The sequence below is a fragment of the Mus pahari genome, chromosome 17 (assembly GCF_900095145.1).
Source record: "Mus pahari chromosome 17, PAHARI_EIJ_v1.1, whole genome shotgun sequence".
NCBI classification, from domain to species: domain Eukaryota; kingdom Metazoa; phylum Chordata; class Mammalia; order Rodentia; family Muridae; genus Mus; species Mus pahari.
In genome coordinates this window covers 67,988,242-68,011,626 of record NC_034606.1, presented here as the reverse complement: position 1 = coordinate 68,011,626, position 23,385 = coordinate 67,988,242, and the positions used below count along the sequence as shown (strand labels likewise).

Sequence of the window (23,385 nt, the reverse complement as noted above, 5' to 3'; positions counted from 1 at the left end):
GTAGTGTACAGCAGCCTTTTGAGACCCTTCGTCTGTAGTGTACAGCAGCCTTTTGAGACCCTTCGTCTGTAGTGTACAGCAGCCTTTTGATACCCAAACTATAGACATACAGCCACAGTGGCTCCAGAAAGAACAATCACCAGAAATCATGCTGGGGTCTCCAAAATGTCATCAGTGGAACATACCTGAATGATGTCACTAAGCACAAGGACATCAAATCTGGCCAAATACTGGAGGTGGTACTGCTGAATCACTTTGATGTGTCTTCTCACCAGAGCCCTGATCTCCTCCAACAGGAACAGAAGCTCTGCAATGCTCCTGTAAAGACGAGGACAAGGACAGAGACAGACATTGATAGAACTGTGAAAGGGCACACACAGTCACTCAAGTCAGGGACTGAGATGCCCCCCAGATCATGTGACACCTCCTTGCCCCTTCTCACAGTCTAGGGACAAGGTTAAGTAAATACTAACGAGTCAGCATAGTCTTCGGGTGTCTTAGTCTTGGTGACATTTTCTGTATGGCGAACCAGCCATGTGACCTCATCACGCATGAAAGACAGGGCCATGAAAGCAAAAAGGGCCTAAGAGAGAACAAAGCCTATTAGAATTTTCTACTTAAAAAGATTTCCTACTTACAAAACAATTTATTTTTAAATTTTAGTGTGGAGACACAGCTTACTTGGTAGAGTGCTCACCTCTCAGGTACAAAGTTCTGGGTTCAATGCCCAGAACAGAGAAAAAGAATGGGGGGTGTTAAGCACAGAAAAAAAAGTATTGAAATAATCTGTATGAGCCACACGAATGACATCCATGCAGGCATACAGAAAGCTGAACCATATGACACAGACACACACATGTTGGCCCAGACTCACAGTCAATACCCCTCCCTCCTCACAAAATTAAATTTTAGAAATACTTAATGGGTATTTATATAGCTTAAAACAGAAAGCAAGATCTGTCATCAATTAGTTTGCACTCAAATAGAAGATAGGCCAAGTATGCAAATAGCTGCTAGATGGCATGCTATGATGTTGCCAGGGGAAAACAGGAAACATTTGGGTACTTGGAGAGTCACAGAATAGGCACACACACACACATACAAATTGACCACAAGAGACTCAGAAATGGGGCATGAGAGATGGTTCCATTGGTAAAGTGCTTGCCATAGAAGCATGAGAGATGGTTCCACTGGTAAAGTGCTTGCCATAGAAACATGAGAGACTTCCATTGGTAAAGTGCTTGCCATAGAAGCATGAGGATCTGAGTTCAGTCACCAGAACCCGTGAGAAAAGAAGCCATGCACAGAGGCATGCACTTGTAATTCCAGCGCTTAGAAGGTAAAGACTTTCAGATTCCTGAACTCACTGGTCAGTCAGCCTTGCCTAATGCATGAGCCTCAGGCCAGTGAAAGACTCTGTCTCAACAGAACAAGGTGAAGAGCCTCTGAAGAACAGGACCTGAGATTACCCTCTGGCCTTCAGACTCATGTATGCTACCATGCATGAGCACACACACACACACACACACACACACACACACGTAAATTAGAGAGGATGGCCTGAATCAGGTGATGACTGACAGAGAGGAACTGTGAATTTTGTTCAGAAAAAGGAAGGCTGTCATTGCACTGCTCTGAAGTGACTCAAATGTATGCATGAGGGGGTCTTGAAATGCAGTGACTCATAAGTGCTAGGTCACCACACACACATAGTCATTGGTCACCATCCCTCCCCCAACATTTCTCTTGCCTTAGGACCCAGCAGGCCTGGCTCATCATTTAACACAGTCTCCAACTCCTTCACGGCTGTCCGTAGAAACTGCCGGCGTTGACAGTGAAACTGGCCACTGCAGAAGGAAAGTGTAAAATAGAGAATATTGTCTTTCCCTCCCTCACAAGTTCTCCAGAAGTAGTGCAGAAGAGAGCAGCACTTGGGAAGAAGTGTCAGGCAGGAAGAAGGCTCAGTGCTAAACTCAAACTTAGAAAATACAAACGTCTGTGGGGCTGCAGGAAGTCCCTGGAATGAGCTCACAAGTCTGTATAGAGATTCCTATCTCAACCCCTCTAGGCCCACATCCCACCCTTACCTGTTTGTAATGGCATGTTCCTTGCTCTCCTTGATGTCTGCCACTCGCTTACTGTACCTGAGGATTGACAGACCAAACACAGTAGGGTGTCACGCTATCTGTTAGTAAGTACACATACCCTAACTAGCAGGGTTTTCACCCATTCTTCTCACACTATGCAAACAAGGCCACCCTGTGGCTTAGAGGCCATCATGCTCTGTTTGCTTCACTCTAAGAGACAATCACTACAGGAGCCAAGCCAGGTTGTGATAATGCATGCCTGTCACCATAGCACTCAGGAGGCAGAGCAGGAGGATCATGAGTTGAAGGCTAACCAGGGAGACTTACAGAGAATCTGTCAAAAGACAAGGAGGGTAAAGGAGGTTAGGAGAAGAAAAGAAGGAGAAAAACGAAGAAAGGAGGAAGAGAGAAGAGACAAAGAAAACAGAAAGGAAACAGTATACCACTGTGGGAAGGAAATGACTTGCAGTGGTCGGCTGGCCTCTGGTGATGAAGGTCAGGTCCTTTCTTACACTGGATACTTTCCAGTCAACTACTCTTCCAGATTTGACTGGGATGAGGAAGAGAGTCACAAACCACCACCTCCCCACTCTCACCCCTGCTTACCACACATCCCATTCCCCTCCACCCACCCACTCTTCCTGGTGTTTAGCTCACCAGTGATCTGTCACTGTCTATCCCTCCCTCTCTGCTACCTTATTTGCTTCTCTCAACAAACAATTCTGACTTCTGGAGAGCCTCACTTGACCCAGAATTCCACCTATTCTCCCACACCAGCAGCCCCTCCAGAGATACATGCCTTTTCCTCCTCACCTCTCACTGACCCTTCCAGTCTCATGAGGCTTTCAACGCTGCACGATCCATTCCTCTGAGGTCAATGTGAACTCTTGAATCACCAAATTAAATAACCTTTTTTATTACTGTGGTTCATCTGTTTGATCCTATCTTTTTCCTAATAGAGACCTGCCCCCGGAATCCCACACTAAGTGGCCTCTGCTCCTGCTCCTACTATCTTCATTCATCCTGTCAGCTGCTGCCATAGCACTAGAAATATTCTGTACCCTCTCATTTCCCTTCTCCAAGCCTCTCCTTTACTTAACTTAGCATGAAAATTAAAGACATTTGGAAGTGAGAACTATCTTAATTAAATCAGGATTCAACTCTATAGCACTGCTAATGGATAATTATTTCAACTTCCATCCAGTACAGGAGACAGACACAAGATTAAGAGTAAAAAAAAAGCTAGAATTATGTCATATTCCCACTTCTCATTAACTGAGGAACATTCAGGCTGAGCCCCTGCATTCTCATTTACATATATACTTACATACATACATACATACACACATACATGTATGATATATACATATACTATATATATAAATAATGTATACCTAAATTATTGTAAAGATCAAATCACATCATTTATGTCAAAGAACTTCTTGAACTATAAATTATACATATTGGCTGCTGTCCTCAGTGATAGGAGCAGAACAGCTTCTCATAACACTAGAAAACTTCATATATACACATTGCTCTTTCTTGTGACTTCTGTTAAAGATGCAATTTTCTCAACTCTGGAAATGAATTCTTACTATCTTCTTCTTGTTTCTTTGTTCTTTTGTTTTGTTCTTTTAAATGTTTCCTTTTGTTCTTCTTACAAATTTTTTTAAAACTATATATTTATTTATGGGGTTGGAGTGTACATGTGTCACACACATAGAAGTCAGAGGACAATATTTAAGAGAAGGTTTTCTCCTTGGACCCTGCAGTTTCCAAGGATGGAACTCAGGTTGCCAGGCTTGGTGACAAGTGCCTTCACCTGCTTCAGCCCTTGACAAGTTTTTAAAGCAATAATACTACTCAGTTGTTGAGGAACCAGTATTCCTTCTTCTTACTGTGTTTTGTTATGTTTCTTTTGTTTTAGAGGAGAGTTGTTGTTTTGTTTCTTTTTAGTGCAGAGGACTACACTACAGGGTCTTGCACATGTTAACAAGCTTTCTGCCTCTAATATCTTTTCTGCCTTAATATATTGTGAATAAGACAATCAGGAGGGGGGCAAAATTTGGTAAAAATCTACTATTAAAATATAGGCTGGAGGGATGTATAGGTTAGGGATATAGCCTAGAGATGCTATAGCCTAGCATGTACAAAGCCCTGGGTTTGATCCCTAGCTTGGGGGTCAGAGGAGAGAAAGAAAATTTGAAGTGCATCACCCTCCACATCTGAGAACTTACCCTACAGAAACATTTGAATTTTTTCACAAAAAATATGTTAATAAATATTCTCTAAAGCATTTGTTTAACTTAGGAGGCTGAAGCAGGGAATCTTCCTGTGTCTGAGGCTAGCCTAATCTATACGGCAAGTTCCAGAATATCCAGGACTACATAGAAAGACCCCAACTCAAAAAAATTCTTTAACATGATCTTTTCTGTTGGGGTCTCTCACCTCCACTAACCACTCTCCCTCTAAACATTATATTGCGCCCCTTACAGGCGCACAGAATTGCTACTGAGAAGACCTCTCCAGATCTCCCAGAATGCAGCGTCGTCAGACCTTTGTATAGGTTGTAGCTAATACTTACCACGTTGAAAAATTAAACTCTTAGCTTATTGTATTAAAGCAGAGACAATAAAAATTATTTTTATATACTGTAACCTGTATAAGCAATACTTAGAGGTAAAACTTATTAATGATAACCAGTTTACCAGAAGCAAACCCTTAACAATTATTAAGTTAAAACAAACTCTTTAATAATTTTATATGAAGTAGGCAAGCCATTTTGTAATGCCTGATTGAACTCTTATAAATTTTGAATTAAATCTTTACCATTAGTAACACGTGGACAGTTCCCCTGAAGGCAGGGGGTATGGCCACAAGAACTTTTTTGGCGAGGTTTGAGGAACAAAAGAAAAGCCCACCAAGGCCATTTTGAGCTTTATCCTCACCACGTGGGAAGGTAAAGCCCAATTTTAAAACACCTTATGGACCCGCCTACTGGATCACATCTGCGCTCATGATCGGACCGCACGGCAGAGAGAGAGAGAGAGTTTCTCCAGGGGACACAGGGCGGGCTTAGAATCCTTCCTTGTCCGATTAATAAAAATCATGCTCTGATCAGCACAAACCGACAGGGCATTCATTTTCCTTTCGCAGTCCTATCCTCTTTCAGGATGTAAAGCTCTTCAGTACGAACCCAGTCCAAAGTGTTTTCTGCCCACGCAGAAATACACACTTTTCAAATGAAAACAGTTCAATTGTCCATCAACAGCTAATTGAGAAGTGCACAAGCCTACTGTTCAATCTCGGTGACCTCTGATCCATACTGAAGCACAGGGAAAGGTAGCAGGAGAAAGCAGACTCCACAAAGTTGTCTTCTGACCTCCATTGAGCAAGCCCCCTACACACACACACACACACACACACACACACACACACATGCACGACACACATATCATATGCATACACACACATGCATGCACTACACATACATCATATGTACACACATATATCATATGCACACAAGCATACATAGTATACATATATACACATCATACGCATATACACACACATAAATATCCACACATATATATTATAGGCACACATACATCATATAGACATATGTCATATGCACATATACACAAAATTATATTTAATTTTTAAAAATTTATAGGAAATCACACCCAATGTGACACATGCCTTTAATCCCAGGACTTAGGAGGTAAAGGCAGCAGATTTCTGTGAGTTCAATGCCAGACTGATCTACATAGGGAAACCCTACCTCAAAAAGTGTGTGTGGAGGGGTATAAATAATGTTATAAACACAATGAAATTTTGTTCAATTGTTTTTACTTATTTTTATGTTTTGGGGTGTTCTGCCTTATGTACATCTGTATTCTGAATGTGTGTGTGGTACCCAAGAAGATCAGAATAAGAGTCAGAGACCATGGAACTGGAGTTACAGGTGGTTTTGAGCTACTATATAGGTTCTGAAAATCAAACCGAGGTCCTCTGGAAGAGCAGCCAGTACTCTTAACTACTGAGTCATCTCTCCAACCCCTCAACTGTTAAAAAAAATAAATCAATAAGTCTCAGCCAGGTGTCATGATTCATGTTTGAATCTTAACATTCAGAGCCTGAAGCAGGAGGATTACAACAAATTTGAGGCTAGCCTGAGCTACAAAGCCATACCTGTCTCAAACAAACAACAAAAAAGAGAAAACTGATATTTAAAGATATCTAAAATATAGTAATAAATAAATATGATCTGAGGATAAAATGTGGGATGTAGAACCAATACTTTTCTATAACTTCTTACATAAAGTTAAAAACACATGCATACTTCTTTATATGTACACACATGTGTGCACACATACACATCTGGGGAACACACATCACATCAAACCATTCTGAGAGATGAGGCTTCATTTCTTTCACATTTCCAACTGTTGCATTTGCTACCAGAAATAAACGTAGGTAGTCTGACCTCACCCTCAATTCCATACCTTCCTCCTTCTTCTTGGACTCATTCTCCCTTCACAGTGACTACCTCCCATTTACTCCTCAGCCCATCGAAATCAGCTTTCATCTTCACCAGTCAATTGAGGTTGTTCACAGTACACAAAGATGACCTCTGTAGCCAAAACCAGTGAATGTCTCCAACGCTCGTTTTGTTTGTTCTCATCACGTTGTCTAGCATACATGGTAACAAGTTCTTCCTTCTTGCCATGGTTTCTTTCACTGGCTTAACTTTTCTCCTCAATGTCCATCCTGGGCTTTCCTGCTTTGACTGGCCCTTAACTATCAATGTTCTCAATAGGTTAGTCCCTGCTCTTCTTTTTTAACAGTCATACATATTCTCAGGGCTTTGACTAGCATGTTGGCAGTTGTCATCTTGTCCAGATAACATGTCTAGTTACTGAATCACACAGCGGGAGGCTTGACATACCTAGCCTGTATGTCCTACAGACATTTCCAGTTCAGTTTGTTCAAAACTAAATCCACAGAGATCAACAGTTAAGAGCACTTGCAAAGGATCTGGTTTGTGGTTCTAGCCTCCATATGGAGGCTCACGACCATCTCCAACTCCAGTTCCAGGGGATCCAACACACTCTTCTGGCCTCCATGGACACTGCACACACATGGTACACAGGCACATGTGCAAACAAAACATTCATACATGCAAAATAAAAATAAACTAAAAGTCTAAAAATAAGAAATTAAATCACAGTTTTTCCCCACACTAACTGTAGCACTCATGCCTCTACCCTAAGGAATACCAGATGCCATTCCAGAAATCTTGACATCCTCAATTTTTCCTAATTTACTAAATTAATCCCTGCCTTTGCTTTGCCCATCTAATCTTTTTCCCCTGGAGCAGTAATCTTCTCTAAAATGCAAATCTGATCCTTTCAACTGCCTCGTTTGAATTCATTCAATGACCCCTGATCCTCTTGAGCACAAATTCAAACTCTAAGGCAGAGCTTATGATATCCCAATTCACTGCTCCAAAACCAGCTTTCACACCCCCACCTTTGTAACCCAAGCTGTCCAACTCAAACCTTTGAACATATGTTCTTTTGCCTCAAAAGCTATAAACTTCAAGGTAGGTGTGGTGGCAAATACCTTTTAACCTCAGCACTCAGGAGACAGGAGTTTGAGGTTAGCCTGGTCTATACAGTGAGTTCCAGGACAGCCAGGGCTATAAAGAAAACCCCTGTCTTCAAAAATGAGAGAGAAGAGGGGAAGGGGGGATGGAATAGAGGAGAGCTGAGGTTTTTTTTTTTTGCTACAACCCTATCTCCACCCCCTCTTTATTTTAGAACCTGAAAAGCCAATGCAAATACTTTTAATGCCCTTCCTGCTTACACAACACTTTCAACCCCCTACTCATTAACAGTTGCCTGTTTTCCAAAAATTCGTAAACTTTCCTTTTTAAGCTCAAGAACCAAGACCAGCAAGTGGTAATTCTCAGAAGCTACAGGGAGGAAGACAATAAGAGGAAGAGAAAAAGTCACACCATTTGAATTAGAACAGAAATCAGACACATGGTAGGCAAGCAACCTCAAAGCAGAAGGAGTGAGAGTAAACTTCAGGGAAAGAGTAAGGAATCCCAAAATGTTAGGGAAAGCACAGTTAAAACAGAAAAGAAAAGGTTACACTTTTCTGCATAACTTAGCATCTGCTACTTTTTATTTTAATAAGGTTTCACCGTGTAGCCCACATAGTCCTGCTTAGACTTTATGCTGAGTGCTGGAATTACTGATATGTGCCACCAAAATCAGTTTGATACATTTTTTTAAAAAAAATCAGGTGCATGATACAATGTACCAGACCTTTTCCCACATATTTTACATACTTTTTTTTTTTTTTTTTTTTTGGTTTTTCGAGACAGGGTTTCTCTTTGTAGCCCAGGCTGTCCTGAAACTCAGAAATCCGCCTGCCTCTGCCTCCCTAGTGCTGGGATTAAAGGCGTGCGCCACCACGCCCAGCATATTTTACATACTTTAACTCTTCAGAACACTATGAAGTCATAGAGAGATACAGTTTCATGCATTTTCATTTTGGTTTAGTTTGGTGTTTTGTCTGTGCCTACTTGATTTTGTTTTGGTTTTGAGATAGGGTCGTGTGAAGCCCAGACTGACCCAGAACTCACTGTGGAACAAGCTAAAGCTGACCTTGAACTCCTGGTCCTCCTGCCTCCACCTACCTGAGTGCTGGGAGTACACTATCACAATCAGAAGGGAGGTACTACTTTATCCATAGTTTACAGATAAGGAAATTGATCCAATGGCGTGGAGAAGTTAGGTTACCTACCCAGAGTCATCTAGCTAGTAAGTGGCTCAGCTTAAATCAAAACTAGGCAGTCTGGCCTCAGAATAACTTAGTAATTTCTCACTAAAACCCAGTGAGGCACCAACAAAGAGTAGATGTCTGATAAATATCAAAGTTAGAATTAATCCCTACCACTGATACTTTGGGGAAAGGGATATTGATGAATTATAACTCCCAAAAGATCAGCTCACCCTTTCAAACTGCTGAACAGGTCCTCGGTGACCTTGTGCACTTGCAGCACATCTTCCCGGATGAGGGTGATGTACAGGGAACCCTCCAGACACAGCTTCCACAGCTTCTGACACTGGCTGTTGGAGTTGAGGCACCCATGGCAAAGAAGAAACCCAACTGGAGGTGGGTAAGAACAAGAGAAGGCTTTTAGGCAGTGCACTCCTGGAAATGCTGCCATGCCCTTCCCCAGCTGCTCCTACAACTTACTTATGATCCACCGCTCCATCACTTCCACGGACAGATACTCACAGGCCATCTATAAGAAGACAGGCAGAAAGGGCCAAGTAGCTGCTTAGGACTTCTAAAGAAAGGACAGAGCCAACGAGATGACTCAACAGGTAAATGAACCTGCTTCCAACCTGAGTTTAATATCCAGAACCCACATGGTGAAGGGACAGAACTGACTAAAAGCTGTCCTCTGATTCCTGAACTTGTGCTCCACTCACATTCAATACTAAATAAATAAATGAATGAATGAATAAATAAATTAATTAATTAATTAATAAAAGTGTAATAAAAATTAAATAAAAGACGGGGGAGAACTCACATCTAGCATGCACAAAGCTCAAGGTAAAATCCCCAGCACTAAAAACAACAAAAATAACATTTCTTTTACCAGACTGGATTAACACACTTTAATGAGACAACATCTGGAAAGACTACCATGAAAGAAATGAGGCACTGTAAGGAGACTGGGGGGCAAAGGACATAGTTGAGAAAAAGAACAAGGTTGGCCTGGAAGTAAGAACAAATAAATGTATAACATAACACCTCATCAACACTGAAATACTTTCCAAAAGTTTCAACCCAAAATCTCATAATTTCTTCCTCTATTGTGTTCTTTAATCACATTTAAAGTGTGAACATTCATTTAGAACTTATCAATGACATCTGTGTTTACATTCATGTATGTACACATTCCTGTGATTACATATTCACATGTGTACACATCTATATGTATACATATTCATACATATTTATGTAGAAATCAGAGCTGGACATCACCTGCATTCCTCAATCGCTCTCCGCTTTTTAGTTCTGAGACAGAGACTCTCACTGAACCCAGAGCTCATGGCTGATTGGTTTAGCTCCGCGACATTTTGCCTGTCTTCACTCTCTGGTGCTGATTACAGACACATGACACTGTATCTAGCTTTCTACAATTGCTAGGAATCTGAACTCAGGTCCTCACAACTGCATAGCAATCACCCCCAGCCCTCACCTCTCCCTCACATACTTTTATTGGTTTTGGTCTTTTGAGAGTTCTTACTACATAGTCCGGACTGGCCTCAAACGTGTGGCAATTCTCCCACTTCTGTCTGCCAAGTGCTTTAAAACACAGGAATGAACCACCATGCTCTGCCATCCGTTGCATTTTTTATGACATATCTTCATTTCAGGACTATAAATTCTTCAAGGGAAGGTGTCAATCCCGTCATGTCTGAATATCAACATTTATTAGTTAACTGGCTCCTAATGTAAATTCCTACATATGCCTAGTGACTCCATTTCACTTTTTGTTTGGGTTTTGAGTCAAAGTCTTACTATAGCCTTGGCTGGTCTCCTACGTGCTATGTAAGCAGGACTGGCTGTGGACACATGACAGTCCTCTTGCCTTAGTCTTCCAAAGTGAAAGGGTCATAAGCATACATGCTACCACACCCTACTGACTTGGTGCCATCCTTTGTTAATTCAAATACAAACTAACCTGATCCAATCAGAAGCTCTACATCAGGAGGCAGGCCCCAGGCAGAGAAGAATGCTAAAACAATCTAGGGGCTGATGTTTCCCAAAAGAAGCACCTTCCAGAGAGAAGGCCTTGGCAGAGAACACCTCTCCTAACAGAAGGAAAGAGGAACTCACTGTGTCTGAATTAGCAGGGTTAATCATGGCCGGGGGGCTGCTGATGAGGCTCAGAAGCTGGGCACTGCGCCACTGCTCAGCTCCCTGGTTCCTCCGAACAAAGAGGAAGTGCAGAGAGAGCAGGGCTCCACTCACAGCCTGTGGGGAAAGGCAAAAATTCCTAATGTCAGAGATGAATATGAATGCTTCTGCCTGGATGAGTCTCCTCTCTCTCTCAGGGAGCTCACCTTTGTGTGAGGTCCAAATTCTTCTGTCAGCTTCTTCAGAGGATGGTCATACTCTAATACCATCTGGCCCAGGCGAGCAAAACTGGGGTCACTGGAGGAAAATAGAAGAGGGGAAAATTACGGGTCGTTCCATACATAGATTATGTCGAGGATAATGCATATGTGTACATAGGCTGGCATTCCCTACCCCCTACAAAGACGACCTATGAATTACATATACTGATGCCCAACTGTAGACATACCGAGCTTTGGTTAGAAATAGCCACATCCTTTTAGACAAGTCCATGATAGTTTCTTCCTTGTAGGCATCCCAGACAGGACTGGATACATAATAGCTTCTCTATACATTTGCATTTGCTAATCTGTATCAAATATGCCTGCACCTATATCTCTGACAATCTCAAAGCTTATCTGTTAGCTAAAGCCTATGCCAAGACACCCATGGAGACATGATTAGGAATGCCCATCACACACAGGACACTGTGCTATAACTCACTCTCATCTTCCCAGTCTTCATTTTTTCACCCTTTAAATACTCACATTGCATTAATGAATGGAGAATATAATTACATATAATCCAACAACTATTTCTATTTGGCTTCCAATTATCCTTAATGTGTATTATCTTCCATTTTTACCTCTAGTGGCTTAACCTTACTGGTATTAGTCCTAAATACTAAAGAGAATTGTCTTTGCCTTTTATAACCTGAAAATCAAAGTGGGAGCCAGTCCAGGATTATAAATAGGTCAAAGATAATACAGAGTGGATAATCCACTGGCAGAGATTCAATAGTCGACTATATGTGAAAGTGTACCTTATTTTGCCTGGGATACCACATGGATTATAGGCTCTCCTATGAGAAATCAAGTTCCTTTGTCTCTACGCTCTCCCTGCAGCACAGGTGAAATTCCTAACCCCCTCCCAACTCACCTGTGCCCATGTAGCATCTCGTGGGCACAGTTGTACATGCCAATGAGTATCCTGCGGTCCTCAATCCGTGACAGGAGTAAAATGACTGAGGTGTAAGTCACAATCAAGTCCAGGTAGCTCCGAGTGAAGTCAAAGTTGAGATTCTGCAAGGAAAATACATAGGAATCCCAAGGTGGATGTAGCTAATTAACCTGGACCACTCCCAGCTTCTCCAACCGCTACAGCTCTAAACAGACTCAATGTCTACGAAAAGTGGGAACCAACAGTATTAGTTTTCAGAAGAAAATTGAAAAAAGGTCAGGAGCTCAAGATGTAGGAGAGTCTGGTACATTGACACTAGCTTCTGACACTAGGCCCTGATCACAACTACTCAGGGGACTGAAGCAGGAAAATTACAAGTTCAAGGCTAATTCAGACTAGAGTAAGTTTAAGGCCAGCTTGGACAACCTAGTGAGATCCTGTCACAAAATAAAAAAAGTTTAGCCAGGCATGGTATCACACACCCTTAAATCCATCTCTTGGGAGACAGAGGCAGGTAGATTTCTTAGTTAGAGGCCAGTCTGGTCTACAGAGCAAGTTCCATGACAGCCAGGGTTATATAGATAAACTTTGTCTTACAAAACCAAAAGAATAAGGAAGAAGGGAGGAATGTGAGAGAGAAAGAGAGGAGGTGTTAAAAATATAACTAGGAACCTAAGTAAATGGTAGATCTCTTACCTGAATACATTAGGCCCTAGTTTCAAGGTCCAGTACAAAAATAAACAAAAAAAAATGATACAAAGAAACTAGGGAATAAGGTACTACTAGAGGATTAAAGGATATGAAATGAAAATACCGCTGTGTAATTTTGTGTTATTTAAATCACATTGATGATCTGCTTGCTATTTAAAAGCATTTAACCTTAGCACATTTTTAAAAAGAATTACAGTACCTAGGTGGGTAAGAAGCACTTGCTGCTAAGCCTAACTACCTAAGTCTGACCTCTGGAACCCACATGGTAGAAAGAGAGAACTGATTCCCACAAGTTGTCCTCTAATTTCCACACATGTGCTATTTATTGCACATGAATACACGCACCACCCCACCCACATACACACAACAGATAAATACATATTTTAATTAAAAATAAGAGAACTATAGCCCTGAGAAGAAACAAGTGAAACAGGAACATATTTGTTCAACTCTGCCCCACTCTCCCTTGTCTCAGTTTATACCTGGCCTTTTCCTTAATTTTCTTCTACAACAGAAAAACATTACAAAGGCTCTTACGATATCAAAATGACACTGGCAGGCATCAATGGTGTTGAGAAGTTCATATACATGATCCTGAGGATAGAAGTGAAGAAGAAAATGAGTAAGAAGAAAGTGATGTGTGCTACCAAGCTGGGAAATGAAGTAACTTCTTCTCCAGAGGCCCTGGGGATCCACCTTAAGGAAGGGCAGTGTTCAAAAAAGGAAACATTCCTTCTCACAAACATCAGTGGCCTCTGTTAGACTGCCTGCTGGTGCCACAGGCCACAGGCACAGACACTGATGATCATGTACATAATGCCTGATTTACAGTTCCTGAGTCCCATTTCCCCACAAGTTAATATAAACCAACTTTTTAAAGTTGGCATTTAAAACAAACAAAATAAAATTGATGCTCTTTTCTAAAGAACAAAAGAATTTGAAAGTTCTCCATGCAAAGACATGATAGTGTTTATAACACAGAAATGCTAATTATCCTAATTTGATTACAATACACTGTGTACATATATTGAATGATCATACTATATCCTAGACAAATGCATAATTTACACCAATTATTTTAAAAATTGGAAATGTCAAAAACATGAAATGTATTCTTACCATGTGGTCCAGTGAAATGAAAACCATATCCCTACAAAGATTTGTACTTGACCTTGAATGGCAAGTAGCTCAAATCCAGAAGCAACCCACCAACCGGAAATAAATAATTTTATCATATCCATACAGTACAATGGTCCTCAGCAAAAATAAATAGTAAATCACTATTGCATGACACAATATAGATAAATCTCAAAACACATAATAATACATGTTGATCAGACTCCACTTACCTGAATATTTAGAAATAGACATCATTCTAGACACCAGTTTAACAGTTGCCTGGGACCTCCTAGTGCAGGATAAGAACTGACAACTTTGTTGTCGGTTCTCAACTTCCAACTTGTTTGGGCCTGCCTCTTGGCTTTTTGTGTTTATGTTTGTTTGTTTGTTTGTTTGTTTGTTTTTGTTGTGCAGTTTTGTTTTGTTGTTGCTGTTTTTGAGACAAAAATCTTACCACATAACCTCTACTAGTTTGGAACTCAAAACGTAAATCAAGCTGGTCTCAAACTTACAGAGATCTGTCTGTGCTAGGATTCAAAGCATAAATCACCACACCTGGCTGGGATCACCTCTCGTTTGCTGCTGTACACACCGAGCCTCTAGGCATTGTCCTGTCTTTGTCTCCAACCCACCATAGGAGCAGCAGGATCAAAGATACACTAAGGTATCTATGGGGTTTACCTGGGTTCTGGGGTTCTGAACTCAGGGCCTCACACCTTTATGGTAAGAAATTTACCCAGTAAGCCATCCTCCCAATTAAAAAAAAAAATATGTGTGTATATGTGTGTGCCTGAGCATATGTATTGCACCATGTGTGTGCAGGTGCCTGAAACTGAAGTTATAGATACTAGGAACCAAAACCAGGTCCTCTAAAAGAGTAACAAGTGCTCTTAACCACTGATCCATCTCTCTAGCCCTTTTTGTCTCCAGTTTTGTTTTTTGTTTTTTTTTTTAAGCTTTATTTATTTATTATATGTAATTACTCTGTAGCTGTCTTCAGACACTCCAGAAGAGGGCGTCAGATCTTGTTACAAATGGTTATGAGCCACCATGTGGTTGCTGGGATTTGAACTCTGGACCTTTGGAAAAGCAGTCGGGTGCTCTTACCCACTGAGCCATCTCACCAGCCCATTTTTTTTTAAAGATTTATTTATTTATTATATGTAAGTACACTGTAGCTGTCTTCAGACACTCCAGAAGAGGGCGTCAGATCTTGTTACAGATGGTTATGAGCCACCATGTGATTGCTGGGATTTGAACTCCGGACCTTCCGAAGAGCAGTCGGGTGCTCTTACCCACTGAGCCATCTCACCAGCTCCAGTTTTTTTTTTTTAAAACACTCATAATCCCACCATTCAGAAATTCCAATCTTCTATATATGCATATTTATCCAAGTAAATATACATTTTAAAGGCCAATTATATCTTAAGACATATTGTAATTTTCTCTTATTATTAAACAATATGTAAAAAATGTTTTGCATGCCAACTAATGCAAATATATGTGGTCATATTTAACAACTTCATAATATTTGTTTACTTATTGTGAGCTTTTAACTGAATATTTTTATTGGCTATATCAATTATCACACTTACACTATTATAAACAATGCAACAGAGTAGATTCTTGGACTTCTGTTTCCTTAAGACAAGTTCAGTATAATTACTCCATTAATTTTTCAGTAATGAAAGGCATTATCAATTTTCATCTTAGAATGCTCTATGAAATGATTTTTAATGTTTTCTTAACTTCAAAAAAGCAGTAAATAATTATGCTTTAAAATCCAAACAAAATATCACTTATGTATTATATCTATCAAAAGCTTTGAACAAGACAAATCCAAACTGAGACATATTCGGAACAACTTTCCTGGAATCTTCTAAAGGTAAGGTCATGAAAGACAAAGGTAAGAATTATTATAACAGGCTGTAGAGATTGCTCAGCGGTTAAGAGCGCCGACTGCTCTTCTGAAGGTCATGAGTTCAAATCCCAGCAACCACATGGTGGCTCACAACCATCTGTAATGAGATCTGATGCTCTCTTCTGGGGTGTCTGAAGACAGCTACAGTGTACTTACATATAATAAATAAATCTTTAAAAAAAAGAATTATTATAACAAGAAAATGCAAATATGTGCTCTGTATTAGCCAATAATATCAAAGAATATTACATTTCCTCAGCATGATAATTGTACTAAGATTACATAAGAACATATTCCTGTCCTTAACAGATGCATACTAAAATATTTTGGGAAAGGAATGTCATGATGTCTGCAAATAAGGAAAACAGTTTGAAGGAAAAGTGGGTGACAAGCAATATGGCAAAGTATTGACAATTAGGAGAGCCAGAAAAAAAAAGTAACATTTATTATGCAAGTTGACTATCCCTGAACCAATGTGCATAGGACCAAAAGTGTCTCATGCTTTGGATAGTTCAAATTTTAAAGTGTTTACAAGACCTCTTAACACTCAACAACAAAAACAAAACAAAACTGGTTCAAAAAATGTACAAAGAAGTTGAAGGAGATGTTTCTCCAAAAAGATATATAAATGTTCAATAAAAAAAATAAAAGATATACTGCATCACCAATTAGCAGGACATAAATTACAATAACAATGAGGCAAGGGTATAGCTGAGTGGTAGAGCTTTGCTAGTATTTGTGAGACCTTAAGTTTGATACTCACTACCCAAAAAACAGAAAACATCAGTTATTAATCAGAATATCAGAATATTGATAAATTGTATCCCTTGTATACTATTAGTAGTCAATTAAATGGTACAGCCACTACAGAAAAAAGAAGAAGAAAAACAGGATAGTAACCAACTCCTGAAGCTGTCCTCTGACTCCATGTACAGAACACATGTACACTTATATTCACGCACACCACACACACATGATGATAATAAATAATTTAAAAACAGAATTACCCATAATCTAACAGTTCCACTTATGCATATATCAAAAAAGAATTAAAATCAAGATCTGAGGGGCTGGAGAGATGCCTCAGCGGTTAAGGGCACTGACTGCTCTTCCTAGAGGTCCTGAGTTCAATTCCCAGCAACCACATGGTGGCTCACAACCATCTGTAATGGGATCCAAGGCCCTCTTCTGGTGTGTCTGACAGCTACAGTGTACTCATATAAATAAAATAAGTGAATCTTAAAAAAAAAAAATCAAGATCTGAAAGGCAGTTGACCACCCAGATCATTGCATTAGTCACAACATCTAAAACATGGAGGCAACCCTCACTACTGGAAAAATAAGGAAGCAAAATAGAATATAACCACAGAATGGAACATTGTCTGGCTTCAAAAGAAGGAAATTCTCCAATATCCTAACACATGGATGAACCTTAGCCTATACTACTAATTTATACAGGCCAATCACAAAAATACAAAAGGTACCACTTACACAAAACAGTATACTTAAAAGTCATAAAAATGGAACTAGAATGGTTGTCATCAAGGGACACAGGACAAGAGAAATGAGAAACTATTGTTTAAAGGGTGGAAAATGTCAATTTTGCAACATGAAAAGACAGGAATGCATTATGAATACATTTAATATCACTGAACCATATACTTAAAATGGTTAAGAGAGTAAATTTTATTGTATGTATACTACAATAAAAACTGAAAAGGAAACCAGGGAAATGGCTCAACAAGTCCTGAACTTTGTTCTCTGACCTCCATGCACATGCCATGACACATACACACACACACACACACTCATGAGCACACATACCATACACACCGTTAACACTTGTGGGTAAATGCATTAGCCTCACAAGTCTGATGATCCAAGCTTACCCCTTGAACCCACAGATGTAGAGGTACATGTCTGTAATCCTAGCACTCCTACAGCAAGATGGGAGGCAGAGATAGCAGATTCCATGGAATGCCCATGAGCCAGCTAGCTTGGTTTACAAAACACAGAAGCAGAAATAATAGGACCTGCAAGGAGAGAACCAGCCTCCAAAAGTTATCCCATGACCTTCACACCCACTTCCTGGCATACACATGCCTACAAATGCACACACAACACACATACATAAATACATTTTTTTAAAAATTGAGAAAAGTATGATTCAGTAAACTGAAGTCAGCCATAATCCATCACCAAATATATTTAACTTTGGTATGTGGTATATAATATTCTAAATGCTTAGAGTGGCTATATTAATACTACTTTATATAAGTTTATATTTTGTCTTGTTTAATTGTTTTGAAACAGGATTCTGTGTAACCCAGGCTAGCCTAGAACTCAATATGTAGCTGAAGCTGACTTTGAATTTCTGATTCCCTTGCCTCTACCTCCTAGGTGCTGGGACTGTAGATTCATGCCACCAACCATATCCACTTACATATTTCTTGAAGCAATATGGAAAATAGGGTATTTCATATATCCTTTATTAATACTACAACTTAGACATTTTTGAATACTAGTGCCTTTCTCCTTTTCTTTCAAGAACCTACAATAAGCAACATAAATGAGCACCTACTAAAAAGGCTCAGCCCCTGAAGCCCATGTTAACCCTGGCTACGGAGGACTCACCCGAAATTCCATGACATCCACAAATGACTGGTAGTAGTTAGTGAGGAATCTAATTATCTCAGCTTTTTCACGATGCACTGGTCCTAAATGTTGCTGAAAGAAACACAAATAAAACAAGGCATGTAAAATTTAAAAAAAAAAAAAAAGCAACTGATCCAAGTAACTAAAAACTTGGAGTAATATCATTCTTAACCACTGAGCTATCTCTCCAGCCAATCGTTAGAATTGAAAATTTAAATACCCAGTTATTCTTTAAGGGGTGAACATGCTAGGGTGGGATCAATAGCTCACCAGCATTCTCCAGTCTCTAAACAGAAATTTTCTATCTGGATTGGATGACCAGATGTGATTCAGAAGACTAGCTGAAAGGAGATTTTCAGTTTCATTTCAGTGAAGACATTTGCTATATAAATCAATAGGAAAAGAAGTAGAGTGAGAGAAATCTAGGGATAACAGTACAGGAGTATTGTGTTGTATACAGAAGTACAGGATATGCCAGTGGATGCATAGCATCCAGCAGCAAAGAAAAGCAAAGCATGGTGTAGATCAAGAGCTACAGTAAAAGATGTGCCTGGCAAGGTTGGTGGAGGTGCTTCTCTGTGTACCAGTGTTCTCATGAACATGGCTGGCAAGACTGTGCCCCAGTTCACCATGGGAGACTCCCATCTGAGCTTACGACCCTCAATGCCTGAAGCCCTGAGTCTGAGCCTAGGAAACTAGAGATGGCTACACTTAAAGACAAGACAAAGTGGAGCGTCTGCAATATGCCTTGCAAGAATAATGTTACAGAAAGAGGGGAAATGAGCCCAAGTTCTCACCGTACTATTTCGGACATCTATGTTGGGAAACTTCTTGTTGATGTACTTGAGACATGATTCCATGGACTTTTCCAGTAAAAAAGGTGGCTTGGATTTTGAATCTGAACAGGTCTACACACAAAAAAGTAAAATTAAACTACCGTACTATTTTTCCATATAGATACAAGCCTTTGGCTGCATCATTCACTCCCACTATCTCTTTTGGAAATGGCAGTCAGTAGGTGAAAACCAAGTTCATTCCAGACAGTGAACTAGCACTCCTAAGAGCTAACAACCTGGTATCGTGTCTTCACAGAGGCTTGGCTCTAACACAGAGAGGAAGCTGCTTCCCCACCCCTCCTCTGAAGCCGGAAGTAGTGAGAAAAGTGGCTGATCACAAGTTGGACTTTATATAAAGCTCAGGGTCCCAAGAGACTTTACGAACGGCAGGACAGCAACCATATTCCTGGTGCTTTACTACAAAATGCAAAAAGGTCCGTTCCCACATATTCCTTCTTACTCTTCCTGGAAAGTCTCACAATTACCCACCTTTATCCTGCTTCCTACAGATTGCCCAGTCCCTGGCTCACCTCTTGGCATCATCTTTGCCCAGTTTCATAGTTACTCTCCTAAGCACATACACGCAGCATTCACAGCCCCAAAGTACCTTAGAAAACACCACTTCCTTAAATGTTCCCCCTTTTAAGGAAATAATTACACTTACACACACACACACACACACACACACAAAATTTGTGCCCGAGACACAACTTGAAAACTCAAAAACTAGAGGAATTGACAATAAATAAACCCCAAATTCTAGACCCCAGACCTTTAATCAAATCACTCACAAAACAATCTTCTCATTCCTACCCCACCCTCAGTCGTAGGGAAAGATGATGCTCTCAAAAAGGCAAGAATCATACCTAGAAAAGACAAACCTTAAAAAGAAGCCTCCCTCTATCTCCACAAACTGTGGGAACCATACCATCTAAGTGGCTGGAAGCCACTTAAAGCAATGGAGAAAAATTGACTATTGGGCCTGCGGGCCTCCAGGTTCCTGCCATGATTTACTAGACTGGCTTTATTGCTTACCTTCTTGATGTTGTACATGCGGATGAGAACTCCTTGTCCTCGGTCATTCAGGATCGTGAGCTTCTCTGCTAATTTAAGCTGATAGGCAGAGGTCAAAGACATGATGACCACCACGAGAGAGGACCATCCGGATAACAAGACCCGACTGCCCCAAATATTCTCAGCCTGGCTGGCAACACCCTCTGTGTGAAAGGACCCGCTCTGGTTGGTGCACCGAGTTTCCGGCTGCTTCTGTAATTGGCTCATGGAGGATAGCAGGCACTATGGCTCACAGGCCTTCAGAGCCCTCTTGTGCTTCCTCTTGCACCCTCAGCAGAGGAGACTTCCTCTTTCTGGTTGTGCAGTTCTTTGGTAAGAAGTGGGCGGAAGCTGAGAAAGGAACAGGTTTTCACGGCTCCTCACAATACAGTACCAACTGTTCTGGACTTCCCCCTCCCCAAATGTCCCAGACAAAACACACACCAAATGAATATCTACTACCAGCCCCACTCACTTCTACACTTACTCTTTTATATCCCAATCAAGAATGTCTGTTAGCCGGGGGTGGTGGTGCACGCCTTTAATCCCAGCACTCGGGAGGCAGAGGCAGGCATATTTCTGAGTTCGAGGCCAGCCTGGGTCTACAAAGTGAGTTCCAGGACAGCCAGGGCTACACAGAGAAACCCTGTCTCAAAAAACATAAAAAAAAAAAAAAAGAATGTCTGTTATTTTCTATTGACCCTTAGGCCCCAGCATCCTTTAGGACCCTGGTCTCTTTCTAACTATTCCATTCAATGACATGTTCACTATATTTTATGTATAAACATAAAACATAAACATATTTACATATAAACACACACACACATACACACACACACACACACACACACACACACACACACACGGTTGCAAGGGTTGAGAAAGGGTCTTGTAAACCCCAGGCTATACTCAATCTATCTCCTCATGTAGTTAAGGATAAGCTTGAACCTCTGATCTGCTTCTACCTCCAGAGTGCTAGGATTAGCTTCCTTGTTATATTTTTAAGCATATGCTTTCTCTCTCTCTCTCTCCTACCCACATCATATGCTCCTTCCTAATGACAGGTATGATATTTAATACCTGTAGATATACGGTATTGATTATATATTGGTATAATTGATAGCCGTTGTAGTATTTAGCACAGTGATTCAGTAAGCATGATCCAACAGTAGCAGCAGCACTTGGAAACTTGTTAGATACTACAAACAATAAAGCAAAATATTTTAAAAGAAACTTACTAGACACACAAATTATTTGACTTCACTCAAGACCTACTGAACACAAAATCTTTTTTTAAGATTTATTTATTTGTTTGTTTGCTTATTTATTTATTTAATTATGAGTGCATCTGCATGTATACCTGCATGCCAGAAAAGGGCACCAGATCACATTATAGATGGTTATAAGCCACCATGTGGTTTCTGGGAATTGAACTCAGGACCTCTGTAAGAGTGGCCAGAGCTCTTAACCACTGTGCCATCTCTCCAACCCTCAACCCAAAATCTTAAGGTAGAGCAGGCATGTTTTGGTTTTGTTTGTTTGTTTTCAAGGTGTGGTGTGTGTGTGTGTGTGTGTGTGTGTGTGTGTGTGTACACTAAAACACATGACAAAGGAGGCCAGAAGAGAACATCAGATACCCTGGAGCTAAAGTTACAGGTAGATGGTGCTGAAACTAACTTAGGTTTTCTGGAAGAGCATCAAGTACTCAACCACTAAGCCATCTATCTCTCCAGCCCCTAACACATGCTATTTTACAACAAGTTCTCTGGGTGACTCCAGTGTGCCCTCAAGTCTGAGAACAATCCTATTTAACAATGGTAACAAAGGTATGTTTTAAAAAATGTATGACAAAACGTTTCTTGGGGAAACACAACACATATGTCTACTCTTCTCCAATATAGGGAACCCACAACATTCCAAAGTACAGATACCACCAGAATCCAAGTTAACGAACCATGAGCTTTATTAGGGTTACTTAAATGAATATGGGTGAGGGGTTACTTATAGAAATACAAGAAATGATTCAAGGACAGCTGCTTCACCAATGTCCATCCAAGCGTGGATGACAGATCACAAAGCTGGGAACCTGGAGAACACTGCACAGCTTGCAGGCAGCTCAACTGGTTAGAGAGTGTTCTCTCCAGGTGGCTCAGTTGGTCTAAACATCTTCCAGACAATTCAGCTAGTTTCTGCTTCTTCCAGACAGTTGGTCTAGTATCAGAAGCACTCTCAGTTTTTATTGCTTATTCTGGAAGAGATGGAGCCTAGTGAATCTAGTTAGTTTCAGGGACATCCCTAAACTCTTTTGAGTTATTTACCTTCCTGGTTAAAGGACTTCCCTACAGGGTGGAATGTAAAAATTTCTCAGAGGAAGCTGTTACACAACAAATTGAGATCAGTTCCTGCTCTCAGAGACTTGGATTGATAACCTATTGTAGGACCTGAACTTCCAGGTACCAAGGAGGTCTCAGTGCAAATGTCCTAGGGAACACATCTGAGAAATACCCATCTTCAACAACCCCTCTTAGATACAGCAACCACTCAGCAAATATACTGGTTATAATAACTTATTGAGGGTTAGGGTTATGGTTTGGTTGACAGAATGCTGGCCCAACATATATGATGTCCAAGGCTTGATCCCCAGCACCGCATAAAACCAGGCATGGTGATGCGCACTGTAATACTATATGGGTTCAAAAATCGCTGAAGGAAAACCTCCAAACTCAGATAGTATGCAAAGACGGTAGGCATAAATTTTTTGTAGCCTACTTTTTTTAAAAGATTATTTATTTTATGTATATGAATATACTATAGCTGTCTTCAGACACACCAGAAGAGGGCATCAGATCCCATTACAGATGGTTGTGAGCCACCATGGGATTACTGGGAATTGAAC

General features: G+C 40.4%; 1 protein-coding gene across 1 annotated transcript in view; it reads right to left on the bottom strand.

Annotated features, from left to right (window-relative positions):
* Positions 1-20,622, bottom strand: part of Nckap1l (NCK associated protein 1 like) — a 46,011-nt gene extending 25,389 nt beyond the window's left edge. The window contains exons 1-13 of the mRNA XM_021217421.2: positions 20,472-20,622; positions 19,398-19,508; positions 18,580-18,672; positions 13,443-13,499; positions 12,174-12,316; positions 11,243-11,333; positions 11,016-11,153; positions 9,360-9,408; positions 9,113-9,269; positions 2,088-2,144; positions 1,751-1,847; positions 474-583; positions 186-318 (exon numbers count right to left, since the gene is read on the bottom strand). Of these exons, the coding sequence (XP_021073080.1) occupies positions 186-318; positions 474-583; positions 1,751-1,847; positions 2,088-2,144; positions 9,113-9,269; positions 9,360-9,408; positions 11,016-11,153; positions 11,243-11,333; positions 12,174-12,316; positions 13,443-13,499; positions 18,580-18,672; positions 19,398-19,508; positions 20,472-20,573 (1,338 nt within the window). The 5' untranslated portion in view covers positions 20,574-20,622. The remainder of the gene's footprint in view (positions 1-185; positions 319-473; positions 584-1,750; positions 1,848-2,087; positions 2,145-9,112; positions 9,270-9,359; positions 9,409-11,015; positions 11,154-11,242; positions 11,334-12,173; positions 12,317-13,442; positions 13,500-18,579; positions 18,673-19,397; positions 19,509-20,471) is intronic.
* Between the last annotated feature and the right edge of the window lie 2,763 nt (positions 20,623-23,385).